Source organism: Stegodyphus dumicola, chromosome 5 (genome assembly GCF_044657685.1).
Source record: "Stegodyphus dumicola isolate Sdum_Otavi_A_Nest chromosome 5, ASM4465768v1".
Taxonomy (NCBI): domain Eukaryota; kingdom Metazoa; phylum Arthropoda; class Arachnida; order Araneae; family Eresidae; genus Stegodyphus; species Stegodyphus dumicola.
Window position 1 is genome coordinate 129,688,412 of NC_140772.1, and position 21,076 is coordinate 129,709,487.

General features: G+C 31.7%; 1 protein-coding gene across 1 annotated transcript in view; it reads right to left on the reverse strand.

The window, feature by feature from the left end:
- DNAlig1 (DNA ligase 1) overlaps positions 1–21,076 on the reverse strand; it is a 170,789-nt gene that overhangs the window by 88,767 nt on the left and 60,946 nt on the right. Inside the window, exons 6-7 of the mRNA XM_085817061.1 lie at positions 10,124–10,232; positions 493–658 (exon numbers count right to left, since the gene is read on the reverse strand). Of these exons, the coding sequence (XP_085673187.1) occupies positions 493–658; positions 10,124–10,232 (275 nt within the window). The remainder of the gene's footprint in view (positions 1–492; positions 659–10,123; positions 10,233–21,076) is intronic.

The window sequence follows — 21,076 nt, forward strand, 5'->3', positions numbered from 1 at the left end:
GTCGGAATATCTCGACTTTGCATAACTGCTGCTTAAACATTTGGTACCAGTCATCTAATAAGAGCTTGTGATATGCATGCCAAGGCGAGTTGCAGCTGTTTTGCAGGCCAAAGATCGTGCAAAATGTTATTAAGGAAGGTGGTTATAATGTTTTGGCTCTTCAGTACATATATATAAGTGAGAATGTAATACTTCCGTACATAAGAGACAGTAGGATATTAGTTCAAATTCAGAACTGTAAACTTGAAATGTATCTTAATCTAAGTACCACTAGACACGCTCTTATCTTTCTGCTTTCAGTATGTTAATTAAATCCATTATTAATCATAAGAATTTAGTATCATGGTGTTACTTTTATTGAAGATGAAAAGATTAATGGGAGCATAATAGAAAATTATGCTGAATTTTAACCGCCACCAATAAAATCTATCCAATTCATTTTCAATCCTAAAAATAAATAAATTGCAAGTAAAAAAACTGTAACTGAATTACCTGTTTTTCTTTTAGGAAAAGGACCATTTGAAGAATTGGCAGCTGATATAGGTGAATTATTCACACTTTCATGTGAGAATGAATTATCATTCAAGTTATTTTCAGTGTCTTTAGGAGAAGTATTTATATGAACTTTAGCTTTCTTTGAAGTATTACTTCCTTCTTTCTTAAAGAAAAGAAATATGTATATATATATATAAAATAAATAGAAAAGTCATGATTTTTTATATTAGTAACATCTAATCATGAGAAAAACAAAATTCTAAATTTTAATTCAATAATTTTAAAAGATACCTAGTTTTTAATTATACATAGCAGGATTAAAAAATTTGAGGGCTGGATGTACAAAATGCATGTATGCAACAGACCCACTGTTAGCAACCATTTCTTTGATTGAATAACAGCTCATCATAATTCTTCTGGCACAACTGCAATGGTTAACCCTTTCAGGGTTCCTTTAGTTAGTTTCGATTCTTAATTTCACTTCAACACTAAATAAAATATCTTCATATTGAAGATACAGTCATTTATTTCATTTGTTAGGATAAATCTGCATAGTAATAATTTGGCTTTTCTGCTTGGCATACATCTCAAAATGAAACACTCTATATACACAAAACATTATTGATTTTACACTTGCTTAATAATTTATATCTCTGATGTGAGTCAGAGATATTAATCAGTCAAATCATTATTTACTTTTTTTCGTCCATGATCACGCATGACTATCAACACATGGCAGCTTGAGAAAGGACTTATGCAACAAAGACTAAACTTTTTTTTTTGTTAAATATTAGTAATTGAATACCAAAGATAATAGTAATATTTTATGTTTAAAGTATGCTTGGCAATGATTACAGACTTCAGCTAACTACATTGCAAAGTGTTGGGTGTATTAATGAGGAGAAATTTTAGACATTTTTTCTATATGTAAAAAATAGACTTTATAAATGATACTCATAGGTCAAAAGATTATACTTAATCCTGCCTGAATAGAGTAAACTGATTTGTAATTCAGATAAGCCTAAGACCAGTGGTACAGCTGATGCAGCAGCACTGGACAGCAGAATTTAGAGTTGCAAAATTTTCAAAATTTTAAGAAGCATTGGAGTAACAAAATTAAGTAATGGCAAGAGATTAGGGAAGGCATTACAGTGCAAAATTTTTAGAATTTGGGAAAGCACGTGGCAGTGGAATTTAGAACCCACAGAGACTGCACCAAACTGCAAACTGTCTAGCACCAGCCCTGAATAAGCCTTCAACATATGGTAAATTTATTTATTCTGGACTCAGATGAACCTTAAGCTTATGCATGAAGTAAGTGTAATAATAAATAACTAAAGTAATAAAATTCAGGCTTTGTCAACGTGTGATAAAAGCAACACAAAATTTAGAGCAACACTATATCTTTAGTCGTCAATCTCATGACACATTGTCAATAGTGTATAGTGGATGCTAATTACGCTTTAGGATGATAGCCACGAATTTGAAGATTTTTCAGATATGGCAAGTAAAAAGTGAAATTTTCCAGTCAATGAAAATTGTTAAGAAGTGGTTATAAATGAAGATGATATAGCAGAAGTTTTTCATTGCAATGGCAGTGCTCCAACAGTCAATCAACTAATAGCCGGTGAAATTTGTGGTATAGTTCTAAATCCAGAAATTATTGCTACCAATAGTGAAGAAAGTGACAGACATTACAGTAAGGAAAAAAATTTTGATTGACAATTTAGTGGGAATTCTTGATACAGGAATTACAGGACTTGAAGAATGGAACTTTATGCCTGAATAAAAAATTATGTCTATCTGTAGAATTAAAGAGAAAGTATTAGTATAAAATGAAGTGACTTGAACAACTTACATTGAAAGAAATGTTTAATCAAGCAAACAAATAAATATTCAGCTTTTATTTATTTGTAAATTTTGTTTCCCTTAAGGTCATAAATGTTTCATTATTTCATAAACCACTATTTTATATTTTTATTTTTATAATTTCTATATGTCATCTTAATAGATTTAAACTGATGATCTAATATACAAAAAAATCTCAGATCTGGAATCACCAAAGTACTCATGAGTCCTGATATCGGACTTTGTACTGCATGTATTGCCGTTAAAGACCAAAATCAATGGAGAATGTTAGCATTCTCCGGTGAAGGTCAACATTCACATAGTTGCTTGGTGTATGTCCAAAATATCTGCCAGTTATCTTTATTACTCAATTACACCAGCAAATGTCGACAGTCATCATGCACTGATGGTAAAAGACAAATAAAAAAATGTTTGTTTGAATTTCAATGAAAATTTTTAAATTATACTTTATTATTTAAACATATGATGCAAGTCAAAATAGGATACACTTAACTAGCAGCACCAAACAGTACATGCTATGTGAGAAAAGAAAATAAAACCAATAATAAGCTTACTTAGTTATATGATTGATGTTATACAATCTTGTTTAATTGCAACAACTTAAACTGTATGGCACTTTGAATTGCACAAGAGCCCCTTCCTTTTACAATGCCTCTCTGTCTGTCTTCTCAGTTTCTTTTATCGACTTGCACCACAGTATATCTGTGCTTGTCAACATACACTGATGATGGTCCAAATGTATAAGAACATAACCAAATATTTTGCCTTTCAACGATGTATTTGGTACATGTTGAAATTCATCGGAGAACATCAACATTCTCCAATTTCGATTTTTCAAGGTAACATATACATCGGTCTTTAGTATCAAAAGATAACTGTGAAGAGTTGCTAAGTGTTCAAAAACTTATTAAAATTCTACTGAATGTAATTATTTATGTTACTTGCAGATTACTAAATGCAAAAACCTATTGGTATCTAGATATATTTTTCTCAAAGTGTATAAATAAGATCAACATAAGAAAATCATTAAAGGAAACTTTCTCATGTAGTAAATTTAACCAATATTTGTCGTTCACATCTTGGTTAAAGCTATATGAAAATAGTCAGAGTTGCTAGATGTATTCCGGTGAATATACATTGCTAGATATTCTCCAGTGAGTGTCAGCATTAGAATTACGGTAATCTTCATATACCTAGAATTACGGCGGGTGTCATTTTGACCCCTTGATAAGATATCTGCATATTTCTCTATATGATATAATATATTTGTGAAAAAGAAATTAAAATAATGCAAATTATGACAACTACAGTTTATTTTAAAGAATATAGACACTTTGTAGGTATGTAGTCAAATAATGAACAAGCATTTAAATATTCCCATCGGAAAAAGCAATTTTTGTTTTTTCATTTTCGATAGCTTAAATTTTAGAAACACAGAAAATAAAATGCATAAATATTTACGCAAATTTTTCCAAAAAAAGTGGTTTATAATCCAAATATTAAAGTATTTTGAAACAAACGTTTTGCTATAAAAAGTACAAAGAAATAGAAATATATGGAAATATTTTATTTACAGATAATACAGTCAAAAGTCGTTAATTCGGACACCCATAATCCGGAATGATCTATAACCCAGACCTCAAAGCTACAAACTTTCTGCGCCTGTCGTCTCATGCGTCAAGACTTTTACAGCTGCGAATACAAGTGTGCGCGTGCGCAATATACGTTTATGAATGCGCGTTTAATGTATAACGGACGGTATAGGCTAAGTTAAAATTATCTAATTCAGTTAATGTTGCAGATTGCGTTGTTCCTTAATCTTCGAATTGGATTTGGCTTATTATTTTTTGCAGACTGTTAGAGCAATTTTATAAAAGTAAGCTTGAACTTTCTATTATGTCAAATAGAATTTCCGATGCTGGAGCTCCCAAAGGATCTGCAAAGCGAAAGTATGTTTCCATGTCCATCAAACAAAAAGTGGAATTGCTGTAAAAAATGGATAAAGGCATATCCTTTTTTTTCTCTAACCATTCCTAAATCTGTTTATCAATTTCAAGCTGCTCTGTGGTGGGTTGGGGAGGAGAACGCCGCGGCGCGCAATGTATTGGAAGTTGATCTGTCAGCACTATCCTTATCTTCAGGGCAGATGTTTTTATTTTATTTGGCTTCTAATTCCTTACTAAATGTAGTATTTCATCTCGTTGTACTCTGTCTTTGATATGATTTAAATCAAATTCCTCATCATTATAATTCGCTTCCGATAACGAAGAAAGTGACACAGAGGTTATTGAAAACGAAAAAATTTCGACTGACAAATTAGTCAATATTCTCGACACAGCAATTATAGGACTTGAACAGCGGAACTTTGTAACTGAACAAGAAATTATGTCTGTTTAATAGAATTAAAGAAAGAGTATTATCACATGAAACGAAGCAACTTAAACAACTTACATTGAAAGAAATGTTTAATAAAGTAAACAAATAAATATTAAGTTTTTTCTTTTTGTAAATTTTGATACCCTTTAGATCATAATTGTTTTTTATTTCATAAATTACGGTTTCATATTTTTCATTTTATAATTTCTGCATGCCATCTTACCAGATTTAAACTGATGATCTATAATCCGGAATCGCCGAAGTCCCGATAAGTCCGGATTTACTGTATATTAGTCATCCTTTCTGGTGATATTTTCTTTTGTAACTTTCTTATACACTGAAGAAGCTTTATAATTTTGTTTCCAAACATTTATGCCTGCTAAGTCCAAAATATTGTAGAATACATGTACTGGCCAACGGCGTGCTGGTGCTTTCACGGAGTACTTTCTTGCGATTTGATCCAAAACATCTACCACGAATTTTGTAGAATTGTAAAACTGTATTACATCAGGAACCTTCTTTTCATTAGATTAAAATTAACTGATGAATGGAGTGTACTTAATAAAATTACGTTTTTGTTCTTTTTACTTTGATATGATGTAAGTGTTATATAGTAGCGTTTCATCACAACTGAAGAAAAAAGTTCGTTTCTTACATTTTTGAAACTAGAGGGAATTTCTCTTTTTGCACGATTTACTGTTCCAACCTGACTCAATCCTTCTTATTTTAGGGATTTTGCAAGTTTTACTGATGTAAAGAAACTGTATGTTGTTATATTTCAGCCAGTATTTTTGTAAGGATCAACTAAACAATTTACTACGTTCTCTCCTAAACTCTGATCACTTGGTCTCATTTCATCTTTTCCTAAATATGGAAATCCGTTTAATAAGTATTTTGTCCTAACATCTACTGCTAGCCAAAATTTTATTCGAATTTATCGGGCTTGTTAGGCATATACTGCAAAAAATGGCATCTTGTTTTTGTAGGGAATAACTGTTCATCAATCGTAATGTTTTATTTGGCTTGTAGCAAAGCTTACAGTTTTCTATAAAAGTATTCCATACTTCGGATATTAGTGCAAATTTATCACACTGCAAATGTGAAGACCTTGTTAGTTTATTATCAAAACGAAGAAATTTCATAATTTCCAGAAACTTATCTCTACTCATAGTTTCATGAAAAAACTTTGGTCCTCAAGTCTTGGACCACAAACTAAGAATCGTAAGCCCTTGGCGGCTAATGCCCCCTTACAACAACGCTATGAATGCTTCCAGTTCTGCTAATAAAATAGTGAAAGAGTCATTATGAAGTTTACGCTTGGTTTCAGCATCAGTACACTCCTTTATGACGTGTAAAAATTTTCATTTATTATTAACTTCCACGCACTACGAGCAACTTAAACAACTTTACCAGAATACAATGTCTTTACCAATGAGCTTTACCAGAACCAATGTCACGTTTAGCATAGGATGTCGGTCCTTCCTTTTTAGAAACAATTTCATTTGTACTTTCACTTGAGCTAGAAGATGATACTGCCTGATTACTCTATAATAAATTCAGAATCACAAGATGTTTCATCTCCATCTTTATCTGTAGAATTACTTTCGATTTCAGAACTGGAATCGGCATCACATAGTTCTTGCATCAGTTTTACGATTTCTTCATGCATCAGTCCTTTTCTACGCACCATTAGTACCTCACTATAATAAATTCATGTAAATAAAATAAAAGTTCCCACTAAAACTTGTTATTAATAATAAACAAAATATCTATGAAAAATCTACAAATGTTCAGCTCGTAATAATCTTTTTTCTCTGTTTTCTTTCCACAAAGAAAAATATTGCACATATTTCAAATCATGTGACTGGCAGATGTGAAACTACAAATAAAAATAGTTTACAGAAGTGACAGTGTTCAGATAATACAATGGAATGTATTCACATTTCTTTTCTTTCAAAGGGGTCAAAATGACACCTGCCGTATTTCTAGGTATAATCATTTGTTAGGGCTAGAATAAAAAAACGATTTTCTTGAAATCCTTACTATTTCGTAAATCACAAAGATTTAGGAAAAGTCGAGAAAAGATTAAGTTATTTGCGAAAAAAAAGAAGAGCTGTCAGAGATAAAAGTTCGCTAGGTGTCAAAATGACCCCTTCTGTAATTCTAGTGTTAATGCTTAGTGTATGTCTAAAATATTTGCTAAATATCCTGTGTATTTCTTACTTACACTAGCAAATGTTGACATTCACCATGCACTGATGGTAATGTTGAATAAAAATATTTTTGTTATGTTTTTTAATAACACTTCTGTTATTTTAATAACATTTTAAATATACATGTCATATTATCAACATATATGTCAAAACAGGTGAAAGCTTAAGTTACAGCACACGTAAATAAACTGTTCAACTTAAAATGAACAGTACATTCTAAATGAGAATAGAACACTAATAATAACCTTACTTAATGTGATTGATGGTATACAATTTTTTTTATTGCAAACGTAAAATTTACACTTTCCAACACGTTTTGGACATCTGTACGATCACAGGCAACATCAGGGACTTGTATTTGTATATTTGAGCAGGAGGAAATTTTCACTCTGAGGTTCATAATATTTTCATTGCTTGTAGTAGAAGAATCTCTTTTGTGATTGCTCTTTTACCAAAATAAAGTCAGGTCATTCAGTCAGGGCTAATATGAAGAAATGGTAGCTTGCAGCTCCTCTCCAATATTTCCCTTCAGAATATGGTTTTCAGTATAGTCCTTGCTAAAATTTTCTTCAAAAGTACAAAAGTATTAACAATTTCTTTGAGCTGTTCTTTGATTTAAACATCTGCGATTTATTTGCCAAACAAAGATGATGATGCTATGCCTCTTTTTGATTTAACACCAAACAGGGCTTCATTAGGAATTTGGTGCATTCCGTTGTGGTATGTAATGTTCTTGGCAAATTGAACAAAGGGCATACCATTTAATCACTTATTTGTATTGTTTATTTTCATCCATGCACTTAACATGTTCTGTATATCCATACTGGTCTTTCTTAAATACTATCTTAAATTTTCCCACATAATGCAGAGTTCAGATTTGATTTGATTACTGAATTCCTTACCATTACCTGAATGCAATATAGCTGGGGCACCAAACGTTAAAAATATTTGAAAAAGCTGAGACTCCAGCTGCCTTAGTTTTAAAAGGTCGTAGTTGGACAAACTTCATCAAATGATCCTGATACACCATTATGAACTTATATTTGCCATACCTGTGTGACTGCAGGTTTATCAGATTGACGTGATATGTTGAATTTAATTCTGAACTGACAACTGGTTTCACAACAGTTTCTTTTTTTTTTAGGTACACAGTGTTTCATTTGACACTGTTAACATACATTTAAATATAACAATATAACTCCATATGTAATATTTTTATATTTAACTTAAATATCTGTTCTTCCTTCATGGCCTATTTTGGTGTGAATTTCAGATAGTATGCTATACATTTAATTACTGGTAACATAATGTTGTTAATTTGTTTATCCTCATTTTACAATTAACTTCCTTTCATCATTAATTTTTAAAATATCAAAGCATTTTAATTAACTGTAATCCAGAAGTGCACTAAACGTAGTTTTAGCAGAGATATTCCAGAAAGTATTTTAGAGTACTTTTCTTGAGAAAAATAGAAACAACTGTCTTCTCGTTTACTCAACAAGGCATCTTTCACAGTAAAACTTATGCTTAAAAATATATATACTACAGGCAACTTTTCTCTCATACCCATGAAAGTAATAGATTCTAACACTGAGTCTAATCTTCAAAAAACTTGTGAGAAATTTTCAATGATTCACAGCAAAATGGTTCATTACAAGAGATGTGTTAAACAGGATTATATAAATTCCTACTATTAACAGACTAGTAGTTTCTAAGCACTAACAGTATAATTATTTTTATGCTTTATGCTCTTAGTATGGTAAATAAATAAATGAGCCAGAAAGTTGCAATAATATGGCATGACTGTAACAAAGATGTAACTTCAGCTCCCCCCCCCCAATTACAGCCACATTATTATGGTGATAATAAGATCATGTGGAGTTCTAAAGGCGAAAAAGAAGCAAATTTAAAATGGCAAAATAGGGATATGAAAATAAAGATAAGTCAAATGACTGAACAATGATAGCCTTAATTCTCTCAATGATGATTTTATGGCTATCCATTCAGAATGTGAACTAGAAGTCAACGATAACTCGAATATAAGGTTCTGAAATGACCATTTCAATTTCCCATATTTAGTTATATCAATCTGAAATGAATATACAAGTGCATGAGAAGACAGTATTAGATTAGCTGATATGTAGTACTTTGCTTTTTCACAGCCCATGGTATTTTAGCCTGCATTTTGAAACTTTCATTTCAAAAGGAAGCAAATTTAAAATGGCAAAATAGGGATATGAAAATAAAGATAAGTCAAATGACTGAACAATGATAGCCTTAATTCTCTCAATGATGATTTTATGGCTATCCATTCAGAATGTGAACTAGAAGTCAACGATAACTCGAATATAAGGTTCTGAAATGACCATTTCAATTTCCCATATTTAGTTATATCAATCTGAAATGAATATACAAGTGCATGAGAAGACAGTATTAGATTAGCTGATATGTAGTACTTTGCTTTTTCACAGCCCATGGTATTTTAGCCTGCATTTTGAAACTTTCATTCTACCATTATAGATCACAGGTACTATGGTGACAATTTTTTAGTTTCAAATCAAGTTACAGCATGGTTACTCAATTTTTGCTGATAATACCTAATTTAACACTTCCAGGAAACCTAAGGTATAAAGCACACAACCTGTAATGAATAGCTATTGAAAAATATTTTATTAGAAGATGATAAGTGAACTGTAGTACACAACACATTTCTTGCATTGAGATGAATTCACTATTTTCATTAAAAAAGAAAGAAAGAAAAAGAATTCTTTTGTTCAACATGATTATTTAGAAGTGATCAAGTTTTAGTAATAATAATTCAAATTTAAATATTTACCACGTGAGATGAAATCACATATAACCAAGCTTTGACAAAAGTTAATTCTTTACACAGATTTTCTCTGAATTGTCACAAATTTTTATGATTAATGCAACACAGTTTATATGAATGAGAAACTGTTAAAAATTTATGCTTAAAAGTGTATTTAAACAATAGTTAAAAATAAGATGATTAAATATACAGATATCAATAAAGAAAATTATAAATAAATCTACAACTTACATGACACACAGAGCAGGGATTTTTACATTGAATGAAGAAATATTTGAAATCTAAATTTTATAAATATCTTTATAAATATAATTTTATATAATTTTATAAAATATCTTACTTCATTTACACCAGGTGAACATGTTTCATCATCACTCTCTGAATGTTTTTTCATTTTTTTTCGCTTAGTTGGTACTTTTGATGGACTGTTGTCGATTTCAGATTGTCTTCTAAAAGACAGTAATAAGGAATTAAATACATTAAAAATTATTTTGGATTAATTCTTATATATAAATGTGTGCATACATACACACACATGCATAATTAAAATACCACTATTTATTTAAATGATTTCTGAATTATCAATAGATTAGCAATTAAAATAGAAAATATCTGATGTTACACCACATGACTTCCTTGCATTGCCTATTAAATTATAAACATTTTTTGCCGCACTTCATTTAAACTTATTTCCATGAATTTCATTATAGATATATTTCTCATTCAGTCAATTCAGTTCTCACTTTATGCTAAAGCAAAAATACATAAAATTTTGCAACATCTTCAATAAAATTAGTAAAATACAGAAAAATCTATACCAAACACAGTTAAAAAAAGTTATCAAATGATTTTTTCAATTAAAGGTTTTTTTTTTTTTTTTACCCCAAAACAAGTAATTCGACCAGTAGGCAGGAAGACAAAATTTTTGGTGCACAAAATTGAATGTTAACTTTTGGTGTTTTACTATGCAAAAAGACACTGAAGTTGGTGGACCAATTGACTTAATTCACTACTCTACTAACAGTTTCAAATGTAAACAAATGGCAGCCTCGTTGGGCCTAGCACCACATTAAAACTATTGATAATTCTACAACTATTGCATGCAGATTAACCCATTAACAACCACACTACCTTTTACTTAACGAACAAAGATTTTTTTTGATGTACTAGTCTAATTAAGAAAAAAATTTAATGGAAAAGAAAATTTTTGTTGAAGATACAAAATATCAAGAAGATGCACCATCAGTTAAACCAATTACTTTTGGGATACATGAAAATCTTTGAAATATCTGCTATATGAAAGCACATAACATTTATTACTCACAGTTACCATTTAACTACCACAGTTTTTGCATCTTTAGTTTTGTTTGTTGAGTTTTTCCTGATAATGTGATTTTTGGAATCATTTCTTGTTTCACTTGAGGCTAAATTCTGCAAGAAAGCTAGCCAGCAAACACAATCAGTACATGAATATGAAGGCTGCAAATTTTCAGAATATTCGTTCCTTGTTTTCAGCAATTCCAGTGCAACACTTCTTTGAAAATCTAACAGAGAAACTTGGGGGATCTACAGCAATATTATAAAGTTTCCATTCATTTTATTTAGCTACACAAATGAAACTCATAAAAATAGGCCTCCACCATTTCTTACAATTTACTTGCACTCTATCATACAACCAATGAAACTGTCCAGAAGGTCCACGTCATCCATATCTTTGTTGCAATTTCCGATGAGTTTAGGTTACTTTAAGGATACAGATTTGTTTCTTTTCTTGAGAACCTCTTCGTCACAAGGCAGATAAATTGTAACAAAGTTAGTTTCATAGCTATGATGGAACTGTTCTTTCGAATAACTTTGATGCCATGCTCTTTATCAAATGTGGTGTCATAGGTTCCATTGTCTTTTTTTTTTTTTTTTTTCCCCCATTTTGTTCACAGGTATAACCAGACCACAGGGTTCGTACACATTTCCTTACATGAAAATTAAGGACTTTTAAGGACCATCAAAGAAAAAATTAAGGACCTATAAGCAAACAAAAAAATGAATAGAATAAAGCAATTATCCATACAACCGACTTCATGCTTGTAATTTCACTTTAAGAAACTAACAGAAGTGTGTATTATGCACTATTATTAAATTCAATTTAATACTTACCATAAAACAATTTTGAAAATTAAACTAACTCCCTACAAGTTATGAAGTAGATAACATTAAATTAGGGACATAATTTCTTGAAAAACATGTATAAGTGTATTTTACACTAATAACAGTCACTACTTTAGAGATTTACATGATTATTATTTAACTTATTTGATATTTATTTAAACACAGTCAACTACTATTATAATCACAATGTAAGAATATTTTGCAGATTAAAATAACTGATTTGTAAACATACAACTTATTTCCTTGGTTTTTTGAAAGATACTAGAATAATAAACTGTACAATAAAAGATTCAAAACATTTGTGCTTTTTTTAAACCTGAAATCTTTTCAGCTATTTTAACATCTAATTTATTTATGTCTATTTCGTTTTCTTTAACTATTCTTCTAAGTTCATTTGCTTTGATAAACAAATCAATGTTCCTGCTGGTCTCAGCTTCATCTGCTAAAGCATCTACTTCTTCATTAACATCTTTAATGTCCCTTTGAAGAAATTTGTTCTTCTGCTTCATATAATCAATTTCTTCCTCAATAATATTTCTTTTCCTCTTTGAATTTTCAGATTTAGTTAAAGATTTTTGTTATTCTAAATACTGAACTTCTAAATAACGAACTCCACTTCTTGCAGAAGCTGCTGCTGATCCCATTTCTTTATTAATTTCGATATTAAGAACACCTCCACAAAATTTTATGTAATCAAATACTGTGCGTTGAAAAATGTATGATGAGTCACTTAAATTTTCAATTTCAATTGCTTTATTTACAGAGAAGCCCCTTTCCACAGAGGCCTGTTCATGTGACAAGATAAGATTACTTGTCACAGTGAATACTTGAATAGTGAAAATATACATTTTTTACTATATATATATGTATATAATTTATTTCCTAAGCAATATTGATTAATTGATTATATTATCTCCTAAGTTTAATTAAAGTAGAATTATTTTAAAAGAGTGAATCCATACTGGTAAGTTATATTTTGAAAGATGTATATATATATATATGTATACAGTACAAAGTCCGAGATCTGGACATGCAATATCTGGAATGATCTAAAATCCGGACCTCAAAGCCACCACCAACCAATTTTTTAGGACTTTTTTGAAGGGAAGGGGTATGCTTTACGCACGCGCATTAGATTTTTTTCCTCATCATAAAAAAACATTCCGGAAATCCCGATTCTTAATCTCAGTTTGGCGCTAAATAAAATATCTCATTATTGAAGAAATAATTATTTTAGTATAAATTTGTGTGATTAGTAACTTGACTCCATAGCTGCGTATCTGCTTGGCATAATCTCAAACCGAAACATTTGTTAATTTTACACCAACTAATATTTTAGGTACTTTTCCGGTTCGCCGGCGCAAATTTCGCCAAGCAGACTTTATTGGCGACAACATACATTATACACACAAAAAATATTAAAAAAATGTTAGTCCTCAGAATTCTTTTTTTGAAGGCATAAACATTTTAATATCGCTTAAAATTTTATAAAAAGCCAATAAATAAAGACAATAAATTTATAAAAAGACATTAATTTAAGAATTTACTATGCTTTCATGGTTCAACATCCTGTTTCGCCGGTGCATATCACGTGACCCCAAGCGATCTCATCTAACGTATACTACTCTACAAAAATATAATGCTCTCAGTAATTATCTACATTAATTTCAAGTTAAATCTTAATTTGGAACACAAGTTTAAATGCAAGAAATACTTCAATTCGTACGAATATCTTACTCAGAAATTATGTAAAACTGCAGTGCTTTACTTCGCTAATGCATTCTCATTAGAATTGATGAATTTAACCCTTGACTTTACCTTTTCTATATTTTCGGCTTCGGGTAAGCGCTGTGATTGCATCCTAATTGATTTAATTGCCGAAAATGGCCTTAGACATAAAACTGAACTACTTGAATGAGGCGTAAAAGGTTACCAGCGAGAATATTCCGTTTGGCATCGGTTGTACCATTAATGGCGTCTTTATCGCTTGCGCCGGCGAAACGGAAAAGTACCATACTTTATATCCTTAATGCCGAAATCGCGAATCATTATTTATTGTATTTTGCTTTCATCACCGCATGTTTATCAACGGATGATAACTTGAGTGATGAATCATGCAGCGACGCCAAATAATAGAGTATTATCCGATTACAGATTTAAGTTTAATGCGCTAAAATGTTGACAAGGGGAGATTTAGCAGAAATTTCTTTCCTTATGATGCTAAAAATAGATTTTGTTAATGATACTCATAGGACAAACGATTATATTTAGTGCTATTTGAATTAAGAATAACTGATTTGTTATTCACATAAAGCCAGAACCAGCGCCAGAGCTCGCATGGCCGCACCAGGCGGCAGAATTTAGCGAATTTAAACAGAAGTTTTTCATTGCGATGACAATGCCCAATCATCAATCAATTAACGGAGGGCGAAATCTGTAGTATGGTTCTAAATCCAGAAAATACAGCTACCGATAGTGAAGAAAGTAACAGAGAGGTTACTGAACGAGAAAAAATTTTGATTGACAAGTTATTCGGAATTCTCGACACAGCAATTACAGGACTTGAACAATGGAACTTAATAACTAAGCAAGAAATTATATGTCTATAGTATTAGTCTAAAGTATTAGCAGAGAAAACAAATCAAACAACTCACATTGAAAGAAATGTTTAATAAAGTAAACATATAAATATTAAGCTCTTTTCTTCTGTAAATTTTGATACCCTTTAAATCATAAATGCTTCATTATTTCATAAATCACGATTTCATATTTTAAATTTTCTAATTTCTACGTGCCATCTTAGCAGATTTAAAATGATCTAATATCCGGAAAAATCTCAAATCTGGGATCGCCAAAGTCCCGACGAGTCCAGACCTCGGACTTTGTACTGTATAAATATATATATATACATATATATAATACGGAATGTATATTTTCAGTTAAACTTCTACCCAATAACTTTAGTGATTCATGAAAGTTAATTTTGCGTCTAGTTAATTCATGAAAATTAGTTTCAATTAGTTGTTTTCAGCTTTAAAAATATTAAAAAATTTTTAATTAGTTATTTTCAACTAATAATTGTATCGCCATTAGCAAAAATTATGCATTACTATCAACAACATAGGTTTAAACCAAATACTTAATTGTCTATTGAAGCTTTAAAACGTATTTCCGAACTTCACATTTTCTCGGCTAGCGTTACCGAATTTGCCCTTGGCGACCTAAAATCGAAATGGAGCCAACAGATTTCCCGCGAAATCGATAACAGACCCTCTGCAGAAATAAACTCATAATCCCGATATCCTATACATATAGTATGTGCAAAAGAGAATAAACTTCGTAGAAAGTGATAAAAAATGAATTTATGGCTTAATTGAAACAAACACAGAAATTAAGCTAAGCAAAACCGTGTAAAAACAAATTGAAATGATAAAACGAAACTTAATTTTCATGTGAATTTTCAGCGCTGACTCTCCCATTCTAGAAATTTCAATTTGTTTCAGACAAAGACCACATTTAAGGATTGCCATCCATCAATATCCAGTCTTTGTAGTCAGCTTGATGAAGCCACAGTTTATTGAAAATGCACTTTCCAGGCATCTCGTTCCTATTGGCGTCGGAAGGGTTGTAGCCTTCCAGGTTGGGATTGCTCTAATTTTGGCAAATATTTTCAGAATCCCCCCCCCTTTTTTTTTTCTCGGAGCACCTTCATCATCACTTTCGCCTCTTAAACAACTCCCGGCTTCACGCTTTCGTCACAATCTGAATTTATGGATAACATCTGTTTCGAAAGATTGGGTGAATAGCCAATTAGACACCGATACTTTCGTTCGGGTAGCTAATTTATTTATTTATTTATTTATTTTTTTTATCATTTGCAACGCAAATCCGCCAACAGATTGGTTAAGAGCCGTGTAATTTTAATTCCATATTCATGAGAAATCGTAATTCACACTTAGAATGGCAATCATTAGAAATGATAAGAAATGTCAAATGAGCAAAATTAAGGACCGTTTATTCATTTTGGCCAAAATTAAGGACTTTTAAGGACCAAAAATCATTTTTGAAAAAATTAAGGACTTTTAAGGACCGTACGAACCCTGGACCATTTCCCAATCTATACTCAAGATTTGCTCCAGCTGCATGAACTCATTGAGTTCCAACAACAAGTGTGACGTAAAAAAAAAAAAAAGTTGGAATATACGTAATGATTTGAAGAAACTTACATCTCTACCTAGTCCAAGATCAGTCAACATCTTTGAATATTTTCCTGAATATATATCAAAATGTTATAAATACTTTTCACAGGAATACAAAACATCAAACTTTCTATTCGAAATGAACTTTGAAAAATATTTTGTTTCAATGTCTACAAAAATAAGGCATCATTTGTTCATCCATAGAAATGTGTTGAAAAAAACCCCATACAGCATGAAATTGGCATTTAAAAGACGCTGCCTTAAATTGATGTTGCTGAGCTTTCTATGACATCTACTCAAAATTAAAAGAAAAAAACTTTGCAAAAAAGTACCAAAATGATCATTAATTTGTATAAAAATTTTTAATGTGAGAGAAACAGCATTTTCTGCCCAGAAACAGTGAAGTTTAATCTACAATATATATATATATATATGTATGTATATAAAAGTTAAAGTAAAAACACTACACAGAAGAGGAAAAAACATGTTTTGACTAACGTTGCGAAAATCCTACGTCAGTCGCTAATGGGTTCACTAGACTCATAAAAACCTTAAATACAATATAAGAACAACATAATTCAATCCCTTTTAAAGCAGAAAATGAACAATTTACCAACATACAAGGATAAAAAAACTGAGCACACCAAGCCACGTAACAAAGTGGAAATATATATATATATAGAATGAACTGAAATTCATTGAAATTGGAAAAAAAAAAAAAAAAATTCTAATACTTGCACATTGGCTGCAAAGTAAGATAATAATTTATTTAATAAAGATTATATTATCTCCTAATACAAATTTAACAGAATGTATAAAAATTAGGTAACCCAGAAGTATGAAATTTTAATTCCGAAATTTTTTTTTAAAGGGACTTCAATGTTAATCATGAAAAATTTTTTAAAGGTACTTGAATTTAAATCATGAAAAATAGAAATTTAAACTTAAAAAATTAAATTAATTAAAGAAAAGGAAATTAAAAAACCAAGTAATTATTATCATGGATCGGAAATTAGCTGACTTTTCAAGGGAAACAAACTAACTCCCGTTCAATAAACAATAATTAATAAATGCGAAGGTGTTTTGTCTTTTATTCAAGTAAGACTTGCCAAACTGGCAAATTTAGTTAAGGCCAAAATTGTAGTTCCTTTAAGTTACTGGATTTTTAGAAAACTTGAGACATTAAAGGCCAAATTAAGTAGAGTACCAAATAACTCATTTTGAATGTAGTATTTTTGCTACGTCAATGGATTCCTTATAAATCTTATACCAAATTAAATAAACAGATGTATTAATTTTTTTGTTTAACATACTTTTAAAATCATTTTCTAATAAAGTAAATAAATAATTATTGTAGCATCTGATTTCGAGAGTATCAGTACTTTTATACCCGAGAACCTCTGTGAGCGAGAGTAGAGTAGAGTAGAATGTAATGTAACTGCGTAAATAGCTCAAACACCTGAGACAAAAGAAATCTCCAGGAATTGATGAAATCAGCAATACAGCAATTAAAAATTTGCCGCCTAACATCATCTGCAGCCTGACAAGTATTTTTAATGCTTGTCTTGCTCTTTCTTACTTTCCAACACCTTGGAAAATTGCTAAAATTATTTTACTACCTAAACCGGCTAAAGATCACACCCGACCAGAAGGATATCGTCCTATTAGTCTACTGCCGGGCTTAAGCAAAATTTTTGAGAGAATTATCCTGAATAGACTGAAACCATATTTTCAGCATCTTCCGCCGGAACAATTTGGGTTCCGTGCTCACCTCTCAACAACGAAGCAACTTGTCCGAATAACCGAATTCGCTGGTGCAGCTCTGCACTGCAAACTTAATGTTGCTATACTCATGCTAGACGTGGTGAAAGCATTCGACCGCGTCTGGCATGAGGGCTTAATTGCTAAATTAATTGACCTTCAACTGGACAGAGAACTCATTCTGTTAATCCATTCTTTTATCAGGGATCGGACATTCAGAGTCTCGGTAAAAAATGAATTATCCAGCACTAAAATAATGACTAGCGGTGTTCCACAGGGTTCTGTGACTGGCCCTATACTCTATCTATTCTACATTTCAGACTTTCCGAGATTGCATTTAAATCATAATTCTATGCTAGCCTGTTATGCAGACGACACTGCCCTGGCAGTGAAGTCTGCTAACATCAATCATGCTATTTGGAAACTCCAAGACACTATTCCCTCCATAGAACAATGGTGTGGATATTGGAAGATACGAATTAACGCTCAAAAATCGCAGCTCCTACTCATAAGGAAAAGGAAGAAAAATGTTCCGATCAGGCAAAGTGTTTATCTTTTTAACGAGGCTGTGCCTATCATGAAACAAGCCAAATATCTGGGCATCACCATCAACGACAAGCTCACATGGCAGCATCACATCCAACAAATCAGGGATAAAGCGATTAAAGTCATGAAATGTTTATATCCTATGATAGGGAAATATTCAAAACTTTCGTTGGACAAGAAACGACTTATTTATCTAGCCACAATCCAACCCATCATGACGTACGCTTCGCCAGCATGGACTACCGCTACGAAGGGTGAAATCGAAAAATTACAAGTTGTGCAAAACCAATTTTTAAGAATTATCACAAATGCACACCCGTATGTGAAGAACAAACATCTCCATGAAGATTTAAAAATGGATACAATAGTGGAATATTTAAGAAGAACTAACACTGCATTTTATGACGCCGCTAAGGAGTGCCAACATATGGACATTTTCAACCTATTTCACTATGAAATTTTACACGAGGACAGGCACCTCCGTCCATATGCCGCTTTTCTACTCAGTGGAAACCAGGATTTTCAAACATAATTTGTGTTTTTAAGTATGTAGTACTCTGAAAAACTTATTTGACTTGTAAATAATGATGTTTAGAAATCTTAGCCGGATGATCATGTGACACACACAGCCACGCCCACAAGATATTACTTATATTTTTCCTGTATATACTATTTTACTTTTTGGATTTGTATTTTATTTTCTGCATTTATGACTGCAACGCACATCTTTTATGAACTGATTTAGTACTATTTTATGTATAACTATCGTAAAACTTCAGATTTACAGCGCTACCATGCCTGGATACCTCATCGCCAACCAGATGTCTTATCGCTCATCACGTGACATTGGTCACACCCCCTGCATCTGCTATCCTGTCTCCACGAGAACTACGTTCGGCATTTCCTTACCTGCAGCGCTCCTAGAAGCACCAAAGTTCGATAGCCGGAACACAACCTGCGATTTCGCAGGTTAATCGCGGCAAATAAAGCAAGTTGGAGTTGGAGCGTAAATAGCGCATCGCTGCTGTCTTATGAGTTAGTTAGAAATAAATGTTTGTGCCGTGAACTAGTCTGTTTTGGTTGTGTCATGCACTTCACTGAACCTACACCGCTAGACACAACAAGTTGGCGACGAGGATGGGATAAGAAGAAAACCATTCCCGACTCGGCGCACTCGGTTACGTGAGTAAGTAGTGGCAAAACCGAAACTTGGATTAGGGGATTCCCCGAAAACTGCAAAATGTAGGAAGGTATTTTATTTTTATTTTGAAAGGATGGAGAAGTTAGTTGAAAAATTAATAAAGCAGAATGAAGCTTTAATGGTCGCATTGCAAGAGAAATTGGAACATAAACAAGACAAAATTTCTGTTTCTTTTGATAAGTTCAATGAAACCGTAGAAAATTTTGATTCGTTCATAGAATGATTTGAGGCTTTTTTGGACATTCAAAATGTTCCAGAGGCAAAGCGTGGGAAAGTTCTGATATCAAGCTTGAATGCGATATTGTATAATTTGTTGAAAAATTTACTCTCTCCGAATAATCCTTCAGATAAAAATTTTACCGAACTAAAAAAGGTTCTTAAGGATCCTTTAAATCCTAAAGCTTTAATAATACCTAGTCGGCACATGTTTATTAATGGAAAAAAGCATGAGGGGTATTCATTTAGTAGTTATGTCACTGAATTATGCTCGTTAGCGATGCTTTGTGAATATAAAGAGGCTATGCTAAATACAATGTTAAGGGATGTTTTCGTTAGTGGTCTACGAGATCGTAATATCTTAGATTGATTACTTCAGGAAGATGATATCGATTTAGAGAAAACATTAAAGATAGCCTTGGCGATGGAAAAGGTGGTTAAGGGTGCAAATGAGATTATAGGAAATTCCGTAGAACTGAAAGTACTTAAAACCAAGAAAAATGAGTCCAAACCACGGAAACAAAACTTTGTTGCTAAGAATAATAAAGGTAAAAATGAAACTTGTTTGCGTTGCTTAGGAGCAAATCACAATAAAAACAACTGTAGATTTGCAACAAGTAAATGCCGCTTTTATAAAAAAATTGGACATATCGAAAGGGAGTGTTATTTGTCTAGGAAAAAATGACAGGTTAAACAAAAGAAAGTTGAGGTAAATAGTGATTATGATTCGAAAAATGAAGTCCCTATCTATGGATTTAGCTCCAGAACTCACATGTTAAGAAAAGGAAGAGCCGAAAAGACCGCCAATAATGGTTCAAGTTAAAACTGAAAACAAACCAGTTAGCATGGAACTTGATACTGGGGGAACAGTTTCCGTAATGTCAATAAATAAATTTAGAAACATTTCGAAAAGAAAGGTTTAGTTTTTAAAAAATTTAGTTTTTAAAACTTACAGGGGTGATAAGGTGGTACCTTTAGGACATGTTCCTGTTAAAGTTGAATACCAAGGTCAAAAATTAGTTTTAAATTTATACATTGTGAAGGAAAATTTGGACACAATCTTTGGCCGAGAATGGCTGTATAAAATCAATCTCAATTGAAATGCCATCAAAACATTGAAAACTTCTAGTGAATTGAATTTAAAAAAATTGCTTGAGGAGTATAAGGAAATTTTCGACGGTAAATTAGGTGAAATTAACAATCA